Here is a 19800-nt window from a genome sequence, read left to right as displayed (position 1 = left end):
AAATAGCCAATTTGCTCAATTTACCTTTAATAAATAAATCTATGTATATACAGTAGGGCAAAAAAGTATTTAGTCAGCCACAGATTGTCCAAGTTCTCCCACTTAAAATGATGACAGAGGTCTGTAATTTTCATCATAGGTACACTTCAACTGTGAGAGACAGAATGTGAAAAAAAAATCCAGGAATTCACATTGTAGGAATTTTAAAGAATTTATTTGTAAATTATGGTGGAAAATAAGTATTTGGTCAACCATTCAAAGCTCTCACTGATGGAGGGAGGTTTTGGCTCAAAATCTTACGATACATGGCCCCATTCATTCTTAACACGGATCAATCGTCCTGTCCCCTTAGCAGAAAACCAGCCCCAAAGCATGATGTTTCCACCCCCATGCTTCACAGTAGGTTTGGTGTTCTTGGGATGCAACTCAGTATTCTTCTTCCTCCAAACATGACGAGTTGAGTTTATTCCAAAAAGTTCTATTTTGGTTTCATCTGACCACATGACATTCTCCCAATCCTCTGCTGTATCATCCATGTATCCATTTTGGTATAAACTCAACTAGTCGTGTTGGAAGAAGAAGAAGAATTTTGAGTTGCATCCCAAGAACACCATACCTACTGTGAAGCATGGGGGTGGAAACATCATGCTTTGGGGCTGGTTTTCTGCTAAGGGGACAGGACGATTGATCCGTGTTATGGAAAGAATGAATGGGGCCATGTATGGTGAGATTTTGAGCCAAAACCTCCTTCCATCAGTGAGAGCTTTGAATGGTTGACCAAATGCTTATTTTCCACCATAATTTACAAATAAATTCTTTAAAATTCCTACAATGTGAATTCCTGGATTTTTTTTCACCTTCTGTCTCTCACAGTTGAAGTGTACCTATGATGAAAATTACAGACCTCTCACCATTTTAAGTTGGAGAACTTGCACAATCGCTGTCTGACTAAATACTTTTTTGCCCCACGATAGATATATTAAAAAAATGGGTATTTCTGTCTGTCATTCCGTAGTACATTTTTTTCCTTTTACGGAAGGTTTTTTGTAGATAATAAATGATGAAAAAAACATTTAATTGAATGGTTTAATAGAGGAAAAAAACAGGAAAAAAATGAAAATTACATTTTGAAACAAAGTTTCTCATCAATTTCGACCCTTTAAAATTCAGAATTCAACCGAAAAAAAGAAGAGAAAAACTAGCTAATTCGAATCTTTTTGAAAAAATTAAAAAATATATTTATGGAACATCATTAGTAATTTTTCCTGATTAAGATTAATTTTAGATTTTTGATGACATGTCTTAAATAGGTTAAAATCCAATCTGCACTTTGTTAGAATATATAACAAATTAGACCAAGCTATATTTCTAAGACAAATCATTATTTCTTCTAGACTTTCCAGAATTTTTTTTTTAAAGAAATTCAAAAGACTCTGAAATAAGATTTGAATTGGATTCTAAAGATTTTATAGATTTGCCAGAATATTTTTTAAAATTTTAATCATAATAAGTTTGAAGAAATATTTCACAAATATTCTTTGTCGAAAAAACAGAAGCTAAAATGAAGAATTAAATTAAAATGTATTTATTATTCTTTACAATAAAAATTTAAAATTTAATTGAACATTGATTTAAATTGTCAGGAAAGAAGAGGAAGGAATTTAAAAGGTAAAAAGGTATATGTGTTTGAAAATCCTTAAATCATTTCTAAGGTTGTATTTTTTCTCAAAAATTGTCTTTCTGAAACTTATAAGAATCAAAGTAAAAAAATAAATGAATTTATTGAAACAAGTGAGGACCAAGACTTTAAAATATTTTCTTGGATTTTCAAATTGTATTTGAGTTTTGTCCCTCTTAGAATTAAAAATGTCGAGCAAAGCGAGACCAGCTTGCTAGTAAATAAATACAATTTAAAAAATAGAGGCAGCTCACTGGTAAGTGCTGCTATTTGAGCTATTTTTAGAACAGGCCAGCGGGCGACTCATCTGGTCCTTACGGGCCACCTGGTGCCCGCGGGCACCGTGTTGGTGACCCCTGTTCCAGAGGAATACATTTTGTGTTGCCTTGTGACTTCCATGTCAACTGAAATCATGTGGACATGTTTCTTTCAGCAAGACTCACCATTTGTTCTTTCAAGTGTTTGGAGTTGCCACTGATGGCTTTGAAGGTCTGGCGACCTATTTTATTCTACATTTCCCCCCGGTGGGCTTCACGGTGGCAGAGGGGTTAGTGTGTCTACCTCACAATACGAAGGTCCTGCAGTCCTGGGTTCAAATCCAGGCTCGGGATCTTTCTGTGTGGAGTTTGCATGTTCTCCCCGTGAATGCGTGGGTTCCCTCCGGATACTCCGGCTTCCTCCCACTTCCAAAGACATGCACCTGGGGATAGGTTGATTGGCAACACTAAATGGTCCCTAGTGTGTGAATGTGAGGGTGAATGTTGTCCGTCTATCTGTGTTGGCCCTGTGATGAGGTGGCGACTTGTCCAGGGTGTACCCCGCCTTCCGCCCAATTGTAGCTGAGATAGGCGCCAGCACCCCCCGCGACCCCAAAAGGGAATAAGCGGTAGAAAATGGATGGATGGATGGATTTCCCCCCGGTCAACTTCCTTTGTTTTCACTTTATCAAAGTGTGCATGCAAGCAACATGGGGGCCACACTGGTGCCACACTGGGGGCCAGTGTGCATTTCCAGTGGAGTCTAATACAAATCCCCCTAAGACAGACCTGGGCAAATTAAGGCCCGGGGGCCACATGCAGAAATTCCCAAGTAATTTTTTGAGAACTTTAAGATGGAAAGTGTAGCTGCTATTATGATGTGCAGTCATGTTTTCTAATAACCGTAAGTCTTTAACGATACAAAGTCAATCAATCAATCAATCAATGTTTATTTATATAGCCCCAAATCACAAATGTCTCAAAGGACTGCACAAATCATTACGACTACAACATCCTCGGAAGAACCCACAAAAGGGCAAGGAAAACTCACACCCAGGGGGCAGGGAGAATTCACATTCAGTGGGACGCCAGTGACAATGCTGACTATGAGAAACCTTGGAGAGGACCTCAGATGTGGGCAACCCCCCCCCCTCTAGGGGACCGAAAGCAATGGATGTCGAGCGGGTCTAACATGATACTGTGAAAGTTCAATCCATAGTGGCTCCAAGACAGCAGTGAGAGTCCCGTCCACAGGAAACCATCTCAAGCGGATCAGCAGCGTAGAGATGTCCCCAACCGATACAGGCGAGCGGTCCATCCAAAGTACAAACCCCATTTTCATATGAGTTGAGAAATTGTGTTAGATGTAAATATAAACGGAATAAAATTATTTGCAGATCCTTTTCAACCCATATTCAGTTAAATATGACAACATATTTGATGTTCAAACCCATAAACTTTATTTTTTTTTTTTGCAAATAATCATTATCTTTAGAATTTGATGCCAGCAACACAATGACAAAGAAGTCAGGAAAGGTGGCAATATATACTGATAAAGTTGAAGAATGCACATCAAACACTTATTTGGAACATCCCACAGGTGTGCAGGCTAATTGGGAACAGGTGGGTGCCATGATTGGGTATAAAAACAGCTTCCCCAAAAATGCTCAGTCTTTCACAAGAAAGGATGGGGCGAGGTACACCCCTTTGTCCACAACTGTGTGAGCAAATAGTCAAACAGTTTAAGAACAACGTTTCTCAAAGTGCAATTGCAAGAAATTTTGGGATTTCAACATCTACGCTCCATAATATCATCAAAAGGTTCAGAGAATCTGGAGAAATCATTCCACGTACGCGGCATGGTCGGAAACCAACATTGAATGACCGTGGCCTTCGATCCCTCAGACGGCATTGTATCAAAAACCGACATCAATCTCTAAAGGATATCACCACATGGGCTCAGGAACACTTTAGAAAACCACTGTCACTAAATACAGTTGGTCGCTACATCTGTAAGTGCAGATTAAAGCTCTACTATGCAAAGTGGAAGCCATTTATCAACAACATCCAGAAACGCCGCCGGCTTCTCTGGGCCCGAGATCATCTAAGATGGACTGATGCAAAGTGGAAAAGTGTTCTGTGGTCTGATGAGGCCACATTTCAAATTGTTTTTGGAAATATTCGACATCGTGTCATTCGGACCAAAGGGGAAGCGAACCATCCAGACTGTTATCCACGCAAAGTTAAAAAGCCAGCATCTTTGATGGTATGGGGGTGCATTAGTGCCTAGGGCATGGGTAACTTACACATCTGTGAAGGCACAATTAATACTGAAAGGTACATACAGGTTTTGGAACAACATATGCTGTCATCTAAGCGCCGTCTTTTTCATGGATGCCCCTGCTTATTTCAGCAAGACAATGCCAAGCCACATTCAGCACGTGTTACAACAGCGTGGCTTTGTAAAAAGAGTGCAGGTCCTTTCCTGGCCCGCTTGTGGTCCATGCCTGTCTCCAATCGAAAATGTGTGGCGCATTATGAAGCGTAAAATACGACCGCGGAGACCCCGGACTGTTGAACGACTGAAGCTCTACATAAAACAAGAATGGGAAAGAATTCCACTTTCAAAGCTTCAACAATTAGTTTCCTCAGTTCCCAAACCTTTATTGAGTGTTGTTAAAAGAAAAGGTGATGTAACACAGTAGTGGACATGCCCTTTCCCAACTACTTTGGCACGTGTTGCAGCCATGAAATTCTAAGTTAATTATTATTTGCAAAAAAAATATGTTGTCTTTGTAGCATATTCAACTGAATATGGGTTGACAAGGATTTACAAATCATTGTATTCCATTTAGATTTACATCTAACACAATTTCCCAACTCGTATGGAAACAGGGTTTGTAAAACTTGCGGGCTGCACTAACATTAATCTTTTATATTAAGGTGGGGGCCGCAATATAACGTTGCGACCTGTGGGCCAATTGCGGCCCACGGGCCGCGTGTTTGAGATCACTGTTCTAGATTGTACCTAATGTCATGACTGGTTTTATTGACTATTTTATTGAATATGGGACAAGCAGAAGAAAATGGATGGATGGCACTTTTTTGTCACTTATTGTTTGTCTTTGGTACACTAATGTGTTTATTATAGGCCACAGGTTCTTTGCTTTATTTCTGCAAGCATATATTGCTCTTTTTATCTTTGGTATGAACATTATTATGTAAACTCCAAGTTATTGTTTTTTGTTGTTGCTCTTATATTGATGGTGTTGTACTGCATTGTAATCTTTTGTTTTGTGATTGTGTGATGTTTTTGCCTAGACCCTGGACAAAAGAATAGTCTCCACTGCGGTGTAGAGTAATAGGGATCCTCAATAAACTAAAGTCAACATTTTACGGTCAGCTGGGGAAAAATCCGGTCACAAAAAAAAAAAAAAAAAAGAGATTTTGTTCACAGCTTAAACCTTGAATGTGTTCTTAAAAGGCCTACTGAAAGCCACAACTACCGACCACGCTGTCTGATAGTTTATATATCAATGATGAAATATTAACATTGTAACACATGCCAATACGGCCTTTTTAGTTTACTAAATTGCAATTTTAAATTTCACGCAGAAGTAACATGCTAAAACGTCTCGGTATGATGACGCGTGACGTCACGCATTGTAGAGGACATCTTGTTCCAGCACCGTTCCCAGCTAAAGTATAAGTCGTCTGTTTTCATCGCATAATTCCACAGTATTCTGGACATCTGTCTTGCTGAATCTTGTTCAATGAATAATGGAGACGTCAAAGAAGAAAGCTGTAGGTGGGAAGCTGTGTATTGCGGCCGCCTTTAGCAATACAAACACAGCCGTTTCATTGTTTACATTACCCAAAGATGATGGTGAAGCGTTACTATGGAACAGAGCGGTCAAGCGAACACGGTTGGATTGGACCACACACACAAAGTACAGTGTATTATACAGCAATCAATTCTAAAGATCGTGTTTCGAAGAGGGTCCCTTGCAAAAGGCAGAGATGGGTATCGCCACCACCCGTCGACTGGTGCTGAAGAAAGCTGCTGGGCCGACCTTTAGGTTGTACAGGTACGACCATATAATCTCACTAAAACACTAGTAACACAATAAGCAGATAAGGTATTTTCCAGAATTATCCTTGTAAATGTGTCTAATAACATCTGAATCGCTCCCACTGTATAGTCTTTTTTTTTTTCTAGTCCTTCACTCTCACTTTCCTCATCCACAAATCTTTCATCCTCGCTCAAATTAATGGGGAAATCGTTGCTTTCTCGGTCCGAATCGCTCTCGCTGCTCGTGGCCATGATTGTAAACAATGTTCAGATGTGAGGAGTTCCACAACCCGTGACGTCACGCGCACATCGTCTGCTACTTCCGGTACAGGCAAGGCTTTTTTATCAACACCAAAAGTTGCGAACTTTATCGTGGATGTTCTCTACTAAATCCTTTCAGCAAAAATATGGCAATATCGCGAAGTGATCAAGTATGACACATAGAATGGACCTGCTATCCCTGTTTGAATAAGAAAATCTCATTTCAGTAGGCCTTCACTTAAGTAAAAGTTGTAGTCACACCAACGTCCATAGATTGGCTTTTATTTGGGGGGAAAAAAACATGAATGTGCTTTGTTCCACTCAAGTGCAAAGCAAAAGTTATTTACATATTTAGTTCTATGTGAACAAAAGTCCTTTTGTCAGTCCACAGTGCACAGGTTGCAGTGGTCACATGACACACTGTATAGGACTGAAGTGAGAAAAAGCCACCATTACCTTCCTCTCCTCATCTTTCTTACTTCTGACAGCAGACAATCCCAGCTTGTGTTTGCTTGCAGTCTTGCTGTCGTATGAAGACAATCAGGACAAGAGACAACCTAAAATCATTCTGTCAATAGTGGGCCTGCCTGCTGCGTCGCCCAGGCGCTCCAGTCTGGCGTCCTCGCCCAGATAAGCTCCTCCTCGTCCTGATCAGCTCCTCCTCCTGCTGCTGTTGCTGCTAATTGTTCCACCATGACAGCAGCCCCAGGCCCGGCTCACAGATGGTGCCCTGGGACAAGACATGTTACTTCCTTCTAGCAGCTTGTCATCTGTCAGTCATATTGCTGCATCCCACCTCACTTCCTCACTTTCACCACTTCACTTCATTCACTTCCACCACTTCACTTCACTCATTTCCACTTTTGTCACTTCACTCATGTCCACACTTTCACCACTTCACTTCATTCACTTCCACACTTTCACCACTTCACTTCATTCACTTCCACCACTTCACTTCACTCACCTCCACACTTTCACCACTTCACTCATTTCCACTTTTGTCACTTCACTCATGTCCACACTTTCACCACTTCACTTCATTCACTTCCACACTTTCACCACTTCACTTCACTCACATCTACACTTTCAGCACTTCACTCATTTCCACACTCACTCATTTCCACTTTCTTCACTTCCACACTTTCATCAATCACTTCACTCATTTCCACACGTTCACTCATTTCCACACTTTCATCACTTCTTCACTCTCATCGCTACACTCATTTCCACACTTTCATCACTTCCACACTCTCATCGCTACACTCATTTCCACACTTTCATCACATCACTCATTTCCACACTTTCATCACTTCACTCATTTCCACACTTTCATCAATCACTTCACTCATTTTCACACTTCACTCATTTTCACACTTTCATCAATCACTTCACTCATTTCTACTTTCATCACTTCACTCATGTCTACACTTTCATCACTTCACTCATGTCCACACTCATTTCCACACTTTCATCACTTCACTCATTTCCACACTTTCATCACTTCACTCATGTCCACACTTTCATCACTTCACTTCACTCATTTCCACACTTTCACTCATTTCCACACTTTCATCAATCACTTCACTCATTTCCACACTTTCATCAATCACTTCACTCATTTCCACTTTCATGACTTCACTAATTTCCACACTTCACTCATGTCCACACTTTCATCAATCACTTCACTCATGTCCACACTTTCATCACTTCACTCATGTCCACACATTTACCACTTCACTCATTTCCACACTTTCATCACTTCACTCATGTCCACACTTTCATCACTTCACTCATGTCTACACTTTCATCACTTCACTCATGTCCACACTCATTTCCACACTTTCATCACTTCACTCATTTCCACACGTTCATCACTTCACTCATGTCCACACTTTCATCACTTCACTTCACTCATTTCCACACTTTCACTCATTTCCACACTTTCATCAATCACTCATTTCCACACTTTCATCAATCACTTCACTCATTTCCACTTTCATGACTTCACTAATTTCCACACTTCACTCATGTCCACACTTTCATCAATCACTTCACTCATGTCCACACTTTCATCAATCACTCATGTCCACACATTTACCACTTCACTCATTTCCACACTTTCATCACTTCACTCATGTCCACACTTTCATCACTTCACTCATGTCCACACTTTCATCACTTCACTCATGTCCACACTTTCATCACTTCACTCATGTCCACACTTTCATCACTTCACTTCACTCATTTCCAAACTTTCATCAATCACTTCAATCATTTCCACACTTTAATCACTTCACTTATGTCCACACTTTCATCATTTCACTCATGTCCACACTTTAATCACTTCACTCATTTCCACACTTTCATCACTTCACTCGTTTCCACAATTTCATCACTTCACTCATTTCCACACCAACTCATTTTCACACTTTCATCACTTCACTCATGTCCACACTTTCATTAATTCACTCATGTCCACACTTTTATCACTTCACTGATTTCTACACTTTCATCACTTTACTCGTTTCCACAATTTCATCACTTCACTCGTTTCCACAATTTCACTAATTTCCACACTTTCATCACTTCACTCATTTCATCACTACACTCATTTCCACACTTTCATCACTACACTCATGTCCACACCATGAAAAATGCATTTGCAATTTTTTCCCTGTCAAAACCAACACAATATATAGATTTTTTTGTTAGCTTTGGGGCTCCCTTCAAGTTCAGTCTAAGGGACCTAGAAGGGTCCCAGTCATAAAAATGTAAAAAATAAATCATATATTTCTTTATTTTTATCTATAAGTGAACTTCTGTCCATATAAACTTTTAATATTACCGGTACTTGTTTTAATGTGCCATGCCCTTTCTGGGCAAGAAATCCTTGTTTTAATGGCCAAAGACAAATGATGCAATATTTAACCCCCCCCCCCCCCAAAATGTGGAATATAAATATTGTGTTGAAATACAACTTCTAAGTGGAATATTTGATGTAAAGTATTAGGAACATGGAGTATGTAAATTCATAATGTTTATTTATTTTTATGTTTGTTTGTTTGTTTTTATGGCCTTTATGTCGTAGAAAACGTTATTTTATGGCAAACACAAAATATGCAATATTTTCCCCCAAAAGTTATTTCAAAGTGTAGTATTTGATGTGAAGTAATTGGAACCTTCAATAGGTCAATATTTTATAACATTGAACATTATTTTTTGAGAAATGATCGTTTAAAAAAAAAATCTCATTAAAATTATCAAGGATCCAAAATGGTCCACCTCATAAAAGTGTTAAAAACAAGTCATACATTATTTTTTCTACTTTCAACATTTAAATATCCAACAATTAGTAAGTTAATTATTTTGTCAGGAATTAATTTTTAAAAAGGCCTATTTAAACTGTAATTATTTTTTGACCGCCTTAAATAATTTGATACTGAAAAATAAAACAAAATAAAGTCAATAAAAAACTCAGGATCACTGTATATAAATATTGAACCTACAAATACAATCTGAGAAGCACAGCCATTACCCTCATGTTCCTGGATACAACACCACTTTGATAAAAAAGGTGAGCAGCACTACTTATAATTATAACTTCAATTAATGTAAAAGTGACTTTAAATGGTATTTTATTCATACTCTACTGTATGAGGAGTAAATGAATGAGGTACTGGTCTACTGTATGAGAAGTTGCAGGACATGAGACTCACTATGAGCGTGTACGGTGCTTCTTTCTTCTCAGCAGGGGGCGGTGGTGCCGTGGACTGTCCAGGTTGTGTGTCAGCCGTGGCGTCAGCGGTGGGTCCCGTGGGCGACGTGTCGACAAATAGCTCGTCCGCCACCCGAAAGCGAATCTCCTCTCCAGGGTCCATGTAGAGGTCGTGGGCTCCCTCCTCGGTCTCATACTCCCACATCCACACCTGCTCGGCTTCGTCACTTGGGCGGCTGTCAAGGAAGAGTCAGAGGGTGCTGTTGCAACATGGCGTGTAGAGGGGAGGATACAAGGAAGAGTCAGAGGGGAGGATACAAGGAAGAGTCAGAGGTGAGGATACAAGGAAGAGTCAGATGGTGTTGTTGCAACATGGCGTGTCGAGGGTGTTGTTGCAACATGGCGTGTAGAGGGGAGGATACAAGGAAGAGTCAGAGGTGAGGATACAAGGAAGAGTCAAAGGGTGTTGTTGCAACATGGCGTGTCGAGGGTGTTGTTGCAACATGGCGTGTAGAGGGGAGGATACAAGGAACAGTCAGAGGGGAGGATACAAGAAACAGTCAAGGGGAGGATACAAGAAACAGTCAAGGGGAGGATACAAGGAAGAGTCAGGGTGTTGTTGCAACATGGCGTGTAGAGGGGAGGATATAAAGAAGAGTCAGAAGGTGTTGTTGCAACATGGCGTGTAGAGGGGAGGATACAAGGAAGAGTCAGAGGTGAGGATACAAGGAAGAGTCAGAGGGTGTTGTTGCAACATGGCGTGTAGAGGGGAGGATATAAAGAAGAGTCAGAAGGTGTTGTTGCAACATGGCGTGTAGAGGGGAGGATACAAGGAAGAGTCAGAGGTGAGGATACAAGGAAGAGTCAGAGGGTGTTGTTGCAACATGGCGTGTCGAGGGTGTTGTTGCAACATGGCGTGTAGAGGGGAGGATACAAGGAACAGTCAGAGGGGAGGATATAAGGAAGAGTCAGAAGGTGTTGTTGCAACATGGCGTGTAGAGGGGAGGATACAAGGAAGAGTCAGAGGGGAGGATACAAGGAACAGTCAGATGCTGTTGTTGCAACATGGCGTGTAGAGGGGAGGATAAAAGGAACAGTCAGAGAGGAGGATACAAGGAACAGTCAGAGGGTGTTGTTGCAACATGGCGTGTGGAGGGGAGGATACAAGGAAGAGTCAGAGGGTGTTGTTGCAAAATGGCGTGTAGAGGGGAGGATACAAAGAAGAGTCAGAGGGTGTTGTTGCAACATGGTGTGTGGAGGGTGTTGTTGCAACATGGTGTGTGGAGGGTGTTGTTGCAACATGGCGTGTAGAGGGGAGGATACAACTTCGTGGGCTGCTGCAGGGACTCTGGCGGGATGAGGATGTCGTCAAAGAAGCCCATGGTCACTGCAGGATGGAAGGACCGCAGTCAGCGTTCATAAGGATGCTTCGAACCCTGCGCTTATAAAGCAGTGCGGCTAATTTATGTTGCTTTTTTTTTTTTTACATAGTCCCCCCCAAAAAAATACAGTATATATATATATATATATATATATATATATATATATATATATATATATATATATATATATATATATATACAGTATATACATACATAAATATATACATATATATACTTATATATATATATACATAAATATATACATATATATACGCATTTATATATACATATATACATAAATATATACATATACACAAATATATTCATATACACACATATATATACATAAATATATACATATGTATATATAAATAAATATATATATATATATATATATATATATATATATATATATATATATATATATATATATATATATATATATATATATATTGGTACCAGTACCAAAATTATTTTTAACTTTTCTAAATAAAGGGGACCACAAAAATTGCATTATTGGCTTTATTTTATCAAAAATTAAACATGTTTATTATTGCAAGTTTGTGTTTATCGAATGTTGAACATACTGGACAACTTGTCTTTTAGTAGTAAGTAAACAAACAAAGATTCCTAATTTGTCTGCTGACGTCTGCAGTAACATAATGTGTCATTTATCTACCTATTTTTTTGTACACATTTTGAGGGACAAACTGTTAAAATGGATTATTAATTTACTTGTTCATTTACTGTTAATATCTGCTTAATTTATCTTTTAACATGTTCTATTTACACTTCTGTTCAAATGCAATAATCACTTTTTCTTCTCATTCTTGATACTTTGCATTTGTTTTGGATGACACCACACATTTAGGTACTTTTCAGAGGCAGTCTAGTACCGAATATGATTCATTAGTATCGGATGTGATGGCGTAAACAATAAGCGCAGGGTTGTGTGCAGCTGAGTCAACATGTGGACAATATTAATTCACCCAAAATATACTCCTGGACAGCCATCTACAAAATGTGCAAATGTTAGAGGACGGTGGCAGCTTTTAAGGAGAGTGTGACGTCATGGTGTGTGTTGAGATTGGGCCTCTTGTTAGCATAAGATAGGCAATAAAAGTTAAAAATAGCGTCAACCTTTGTGTGCCTTCTTATAGACGCTACAATACATTGTATTAATTTAATTTGTTTTCAGGTAAAAAAAAAAAAAATTTAAGGTGTAATGCAGCTAACATGTTACACACCAGGACCAGACATGCTAATAGCTAAGCTAACCCCGAAGCTAGCTTGAGACAACACAATAAGTAAGAGTTTAGTAAAGTTGAAGAAGTGTTGCTGGAAGCATGTTAGAGCAGGAAGTAAGCAGATATGAACAAGAACTTAACAAAATAAGAGTTAATTAATATAACGCTGTCAAAGTCAAGAGGAGGGCCGATCCAGTGTCAGCCCCAAGGGTACTATCAGTATGATTGATACTAGGGTGATCAAACAGATATCCTTATTTCCTTGAAATTTCTTTGTTGTTTTTGTTGACCTTGAGGGCAAAAAATAAAGGATTTAAATGATACATAGTAGTTTTCCCTTTTGTTTAGTTATTGTGTACTATTGACTTTGTTTTGATCAAACTATTGTTTATCTAAGAAAATAAAGAACTACTGTAAATATTGTTACACAATAAATGCATTGAAATATTTTCAGTTAATACATGGGATCGGTATTGCTATTGGCCGTTCTCCCACATGGATGGTCCTCACTCCGACATGAAACCATCTTCCTCTTGGTGAAAAAAACAGCTCATCATCAATCAACCCAAGCATTGTCAGCCATTTGGTTGCAGATGAGTGCAGTTCCTTTACCAGGCATTTGGTTGGAGAGTAAAAGAGTGAGCTCACCATGAACGCCTTCCTGACTGCAGTACTTGATCTTGCCCACCAGGATCTCTTCCAGGAACGGGTGAAACACCACATACCTGAAATGGACTGAGCAGAAGCCATTAGAGGGTCAGATGATTTCAGATTTTGCAACAATTACAGACGCTGTTTTACTAATTTTCCTTTGTACTTGGACTGCAGGGCCTGATGTTGAGCTATAAATATTGTGCATACTTTTAAAAATGCAGCAATTATATTCAATATGACCTGTATTACTGTAAAACATGGTAATATGTGTTCTCCCATGTTGCAGCAGGAAGTAGTCAGTGCCGTTTAGCACTATGTATATATATATATATATATATATATATATATACCGTATTTCCTTGAATTGCCGCCGGGGCGCTAATTAATTTAAAACCTCTTCTCATTCCGGCGTTTACCAAAAGGCATGCGGTAAAGGCAAGCATGCGCTAATTATTTTTAAAACCTCTTCTCACTCCAGCACTTACCAAAGGCATGCAGTAAAAATTTGAGTGTGATGTAAGGATACCATCATGAAAAGCACATTTAATTAAAAAAAAAATTTATTATGGTCTTACCTTTACTTATAAATGAAGCCCATGCCAGGTCCTTCTGATCAAAAGCATCAATATCTTCAGTTTTAAAAGTCTCTCTGTCTCGATGGAGATCTTCCTTTATTACCTCCTGCTTCGATTGAAAGTCCAGTTTAGAAAACTGCTATCAGACCGCTGCTATCAGTTAGCTGAGTATTTAGGACTGGAACATGCTTTATTTCAGCCCGGTTGTTTACATTGCCAGCATAAGAGTAGTGGTGTTACATCCTAAAATGTCCGTCGTGCACCCCCTGCGTCAAATCCATTACCAACACATATCACGTCACTCGTTGTCACTACAGCCGAGTAGTCGCAAGAAGGATCACTAGCGCCCTCTACCACCATGAGGCGGGAGTCATTTAATGACTCAGATTTGACACACGCAGCTACGGACTATTAATAAAACATAGCTGCTTACTGTTCTTTTTAGCATTCAATAGCTTGGACCTTAAATCCTACTGAATAGCTTTTAATCTTCCCTTTATGCAATTTCAAATTACCGGTATTGAAATCAGTCTCCTCCATTTTGAAAATGATGACAGGGGAAATGTCACTTGTGACGTCACGAGTTTGGCCCAGCGGTAATGCTAAGCATGCGCTAATTATTTTGGGAAGCGAGTTTGACCAGGCAGTAATTCAAGGCAGGCGCGTACTATATGCCCTGCGGCAATTCAAAGAAATACGGTATATATACACACATACATATATATACACATACATGATAGACGGACGGACAGACAGACAGACAGACAGACAGACAGACAGATAATGGCCCACCATACTTGACTTTTCAGTATGCGGCCACAGGTGGAAAAAGTTTAGACACATCTGATCCAAAACATTTGAAGCTCTCAAAATGAAAATAAACTATTCTTAAAATATACACAATGTTTAGTTAGTTAATTAAAAAAGCAAAACAATACTAACCTATTCATTATTTTTGTAAATGACAACAACCATATTAAAGCCTGTTAAAGTGCAAGTGAACATGATCATTTTTATACGGGCAACATTTTGGACACTAGATTATGCAGTTACACAATTGTATTATTAATACTGTTATGCTATTCTTACATGGGAAACAACAACAGTAAAAATGTAAGAAAAAAGAGCAAATAAATCGTAATGTATGGACAAAATTAAATGTTCTAACTATTACTTAATAATAATATACTTAGTCACCCAAAATAAAAAGGTGACACAATATCTGTTTATGTTGACATCCTTTTTTTTAATTTAAAAAAAATATCAAAATGTCCCCTGCATACCTTGACTTTTCAGCATGCGGCCCTTGGTGGAAAAGGTTTGGACACCCCTATATTAAAATATCAAAAGTATCAATATTTTGATTTGAGAATCGATATTAGAGCATTAAGATCTGGTATCGGCGGTATCGATATTTAATTTATACTACGTTACATTACATTTACGTTACAGGCTCTAATTTCTGTGTGTGTTTGCTTGTAGCCCAACAGAGACAAGGATAGTGGACAAGAGTTTATTTTCATCTACTTTAGCTGGCTCAAAAAGTTATCATCGAACTTTCAAGGAATGCTGGTTCTGGGATAAGGAACAAACGATGACCTTTTAAGGGCTGATCCGGTTCATTTCTACACTGCACACCACCCCCTTCCTTCCAAACACTACTTTTGCAAGTATAAGTCCAAAACTAATGCAATGAAAAAGTAGTGGACAAGGAGGAAGTCCTTCGCCACAAAATCACTAGGACACAACAACAAGAGCAAAACAAAACCTTTGGTGTGTGAGGCGCCATCCCCTGGGAATATGTAGGAGTCCTCCAGTTTGGTGATGTCATACAAGCAGATGCACAGGCCCACGTTGTACACCACCTGGAATGATGAGACAACAACGGTGCACAATCGAATGACATGCTATTGAAGGAAAACATATTTTTTGTAATGTTTTACATTTCTGCTGACTGCATTTTTGTTATACTTTTGTTATATGTCCTTTGAGACATTTGTGATTTAGGGCTATATAAATAAACATTGATTGATTGATTGATTGAAATTGAAAATAAAAATTAGGCCTTTTTTTTTTTAAAGATTCAGTTACTGTTTTACAACACAAAAAACATTTTATTCATTTTTTGTATTTAAAAATAGAATCAAATATTTATTTCTGGTTTTAAATTTTTTTTTCTGAAAATAAAATTCAATGTTATTTTCAGGAATAGAAACTGAAAAACCAAGAAATATTGGTTCAATTTAATTTAATTTTGAAATACAAAAAAATTAATTGAAAAACTGGAACAAAATATAAAAAAAGCCAGATTTTTATTTTCAATATCATACAACTGCAAATTAAAAAAAAACAAGCATTCATCTTTTTTGGTGACAAAGAGCAATAACTCCATTTAAAAAACGGTTTCGTTTTATTTCATATTTAACCAAAACGTAAATCTCCAATGGACAGAAATGGAAATATGGACCAAAACGGATGTTTTTTTTCATTTGCAGCCACCATATGTTTAATTTTCAAATCAAAAGCAAATATAACTACAACATGTACCTGGGACTTTAGCAAAATTGTATTTGGAGCCCCACACCGAATTTATTTTAAGACACGACACAACAAGGACTGATATCTACACAAATCCCAAACACATATCGACAGAGACTGAAAAACAGACCAAAATTTGTGTTTTTTTATATCATAAATCAGAAGAAGAAATTTTGAAGACAGAACCACTGACTGGCCTGTAAAAAAAAAATACTGTACTATATTGCTGTATACTGCATGACCGAATCCTTCTTTGCATCCACTTCAGAGCCATAACCTAAATCATTTAGCTGCAGCGTAGTATTCCTGCATTTACTTTGAAAATCAAAACTTCCGGTGTCAGAATAGTACAAAACAACCATTTTAGTTTTCCTTAAATGAAATACAAAATTATTTTTTTAGACGTTATGGCTCTTTCACACCAGAAAACAACATTGCTTTGTTTTTCAACTGTTTGTTATTTTTAATTATAAAAATTCAAATGAACCAGTCGTTTTATTATTAGTACGTTGTGGTAATTTTGAGTTATTTTCATCAAAGGAAATTTAAAAACAAAAAAACGATTGGTTTATTTGAATTTAATTTCTAATTTAGTGTCGAAAAGCACCAACTCTCTAAAAACTGTTTCGATTTTCATTTTACATTTCAAACATTTAAATGCTCAGTAAACGGACCAAAAACGGATGTTTTTATTACTTTCAGACACCGGAAGTTTTTATTTTCAAAGTAAAAGCGGGGATAGTTACAACGCTACCCCTGTGACTGTGTCGAGAATGGTTTTGGAGCCAAACACGGGAAATATTTTAGACAAAGCAAACGAAGACTGGCGTCTACATATTTCTCTACGCACATAACAAAAATTGAAATATAGGTAGAAGACGGAAGTATCTATTTTAATGAGAATCAAACCGGAAGTAGCAATTTTAAAGACAGGACAGCGGACTAGACTGCGTGTCAAATTGTGTTTTTGCCTCCACTTTGGTGTGATATGTGCGTATAGATTTCTGTAGATGTCAGTCCTCGTTGAGCCATGTGTAAAATAATTTCTTATCCAAAGATATTTCAGCCAGGTAGTATCCCGGCTTTTACATTGAAAATACAACTTCCGGTGTCGGACTATGAACAAACATCCGTTTTGGTGGATTTTCCTTTGTGGCATTTAAAAATTAAAATAAAGCCGGGTTTGTTTGTTTTTTTTATTTAGTTACTGCTTTTCAACACCAAAAAAGAAAAAACGGGTTTGAAATAAAGAAGACGCCTCTTGTATTTGAACTTCCTTTCATGCAAATACAATCGCAATAGCACAAACATACACACCTTGTTCATGCAAATACAATTAAAATAGCACAAACATACACACCTTGTTCATGCAAATACAATTAAAATAGTACAACATACACACCTTGTTCATGCAAATACAAGTAAATAAGCACAACATACACACCTTGTTCGCCAGCTTTTTGTTGAGCTCCTCGGACACTGCCTCGTTGACTTGCTTGTGGAAGTCCCAGGGACAGATCCTGACAGTGTCGACCATCTCCACCAACACAAACATGGCCAAGAGTCGATCACAGGCTACATAAGAAAGGTCAGCTTTCACCTCTTCAGCTTCCAAATGAGCAGGGGGGTGAAAAAGAAGTAGTGGTTAGAGAAGTAAAGGGGTGAAAAAGAAGTAATGGTTAGAGAAGTAAAGGGGTGAAAAATAAGTAGTGGTTAGAGACGTAAAGGGGTGAAAGAGAAGTAGTGGTTAGAGAAGTAAAGGGGTGAAAAAGAAGTAGTGGTTAGAGAAGTAAAGGGGTGAAAAAGAAGTAGTGGTTAGAGAAGTAAAAGGGTGAAAAAGAGGCAGTAGTTGGAGAAGTAAAGTGTCAAACACGCTGTCGGCTGCTGCCATGTGACTTTACGGCAGAAACAACCACTTTACGACAGGTCGTAAAAATACATTCAAGGTACAGTGTCCCGTTAGCTGACGCTTAAAAGTGTTTAATATAGTGCCTTTTTATAGCCCATAAGTACAGCAAACATGTGTATTTGAGTTCATATCTGTTATATCATGTTGACACATGCGTCTGGACAAAATTGAGGCTGCAGGGGGTTCTTTGACACCATTTGTAAATTAACACTGTTAAAACCAATCCAATGTGGGTCAATATATGCTAAACTTAGCTTTATTACACATTACACACACATACCCACATATCCTTCCATTATATATATATACATATATATATATATATATATATATATACATATATACATATACATATATACATATATATATATATATATATATATATATATATATATATATATATATATATATATATATATATATATATATGGGGCTTCACGGTGGCAGAGGGGTTAGTGCGTCTGCCTCACAATAAGAAGTTCCTGCAGTCCTGGGTTCAAATCCAGGCTTGGGATCTTTCTGTGTGGAGTTTGCATGTTCTCCCCGTGAATGCGTGGGTTCCCTCCGGGTACTCCGGCTTCCTCCCACTTCCAAGGACATGCACCTGGGGATAGGTTGATTGGCAACACTAAAATTGGCCCTAGTGTGTGAATGTGAGTGTGAATGTTGTCTGTCTATCTGTGTTGGCCCTGCGATGAGGTGGCGACTTGTCCAGGGTGTACCCCGCATTCCGCCCGATTGTAGCTGAGATAGGCGCCAGCGCCCCCCGCGACCCCGACAGGGAATAAGCGGTAGAAAATGGATGGATGGATGGATATATATATATATATATATAAATGATAAATGGGTTGTACTTGTATAGCGCTTTTCTACCTTCAAGGTATTCAAAGCGCTTTTACATTACTTCCACATTTACCCATTCACACACACATTCACACACTGATGGAGGGAGCTGCCATGCAAGGCGCCAACCAGCACCCATCAGGAGCAAGGGTGAAGTGTCTTGCTCAGGACACAACGGACGTGACGAGGTTGGTACTAGGTGGGATTTGAACCAGGGACCCTCGGGTTGCGCACGGCCACTCTCCCACTGCGCACTCCACCCTTTTCCGGGCGAGAACCATGGACTCGGACTTGATATTATATATATATATATATATATATATATATATATATATATATATATATATATATATATATATATATATATATATATATTATATATATATATATATATATACTCCACCCGAGTCCATGGTTCTCGCCCGGAAAAGGGTGGAGTGCCATCTACGGGTTGGGGAGGAGATCTTGCCCCAAGTGGAGGAGTTCAAGTACCTAGGAGTCTTGTTCACGACTGAGGGAAGAGTGGATGGTGAGATCGACAGGCGGATCGGTGCGGCGTCTTCAGTAATGCGGACGTTGTACCGATCCGTTGTGGTGAAGAAGGAGCTGAGCCGGAAGGCAAAGCTCTCAATTTACCGGTCGATCTACGTTCCCATCCTCACCTATGGT

At 38.5% G+C, this 19800-nt stretch overlaps 1 protein-coding gene across 1 annotated transcript; it reads right to left on the bottom strand.

The window, feature by feature from the left end:
* Window positions 1-6534: 6534 nt before the first annotated feature.
* polr3h (polymerase (RNA) III (DNA directed) polypeptide H) lies at window positions 6535-18303 on the bottom strand. The gene is made up of 6 exons (XM_061884543.1): window positions 17824-18303; window positions 15610-15706; window positions 13261-13347; window positions 11307-11370; window positions 9985-10210; window positions 6535-6998 (listed from the first exon to the last, which is right to left on the bottom strand). Exons 1-6 carry the CDS (start codon window positions 17932-17934, stop codon window positions 6948-6950), a joined length of 636 nt encoding a protein of 211 aa, XP_061740527.1. The 5' UTR covers window positions 17935-18303; the 3' UTR covers window positions 6535-6947.
* Between the last annotated feature and the right edge of the window lie 1497 nt (window positions 18304-19800).

This window comes from Nerophis ophidion, linkage group LG23, assembly GCF_033978795.1.
Source record: "Nerophis ophidion isolate RoL-2023_Sa linkage group LG23, RoL_Noph_v1.0, whole genome shotgun sequence".
Lineage (NCBI taxonomy): Eukaryota > Metazoa > Chordata > Actinopteri > Syngnathiformes > Syngnathidae > Nerophis > Nerophis ophidion.
The sequence above is the reverse complement of the archived record's forward strand: the minus strand, read 5'-3'. Positions and strand labels throughout refer to the sequence as shown.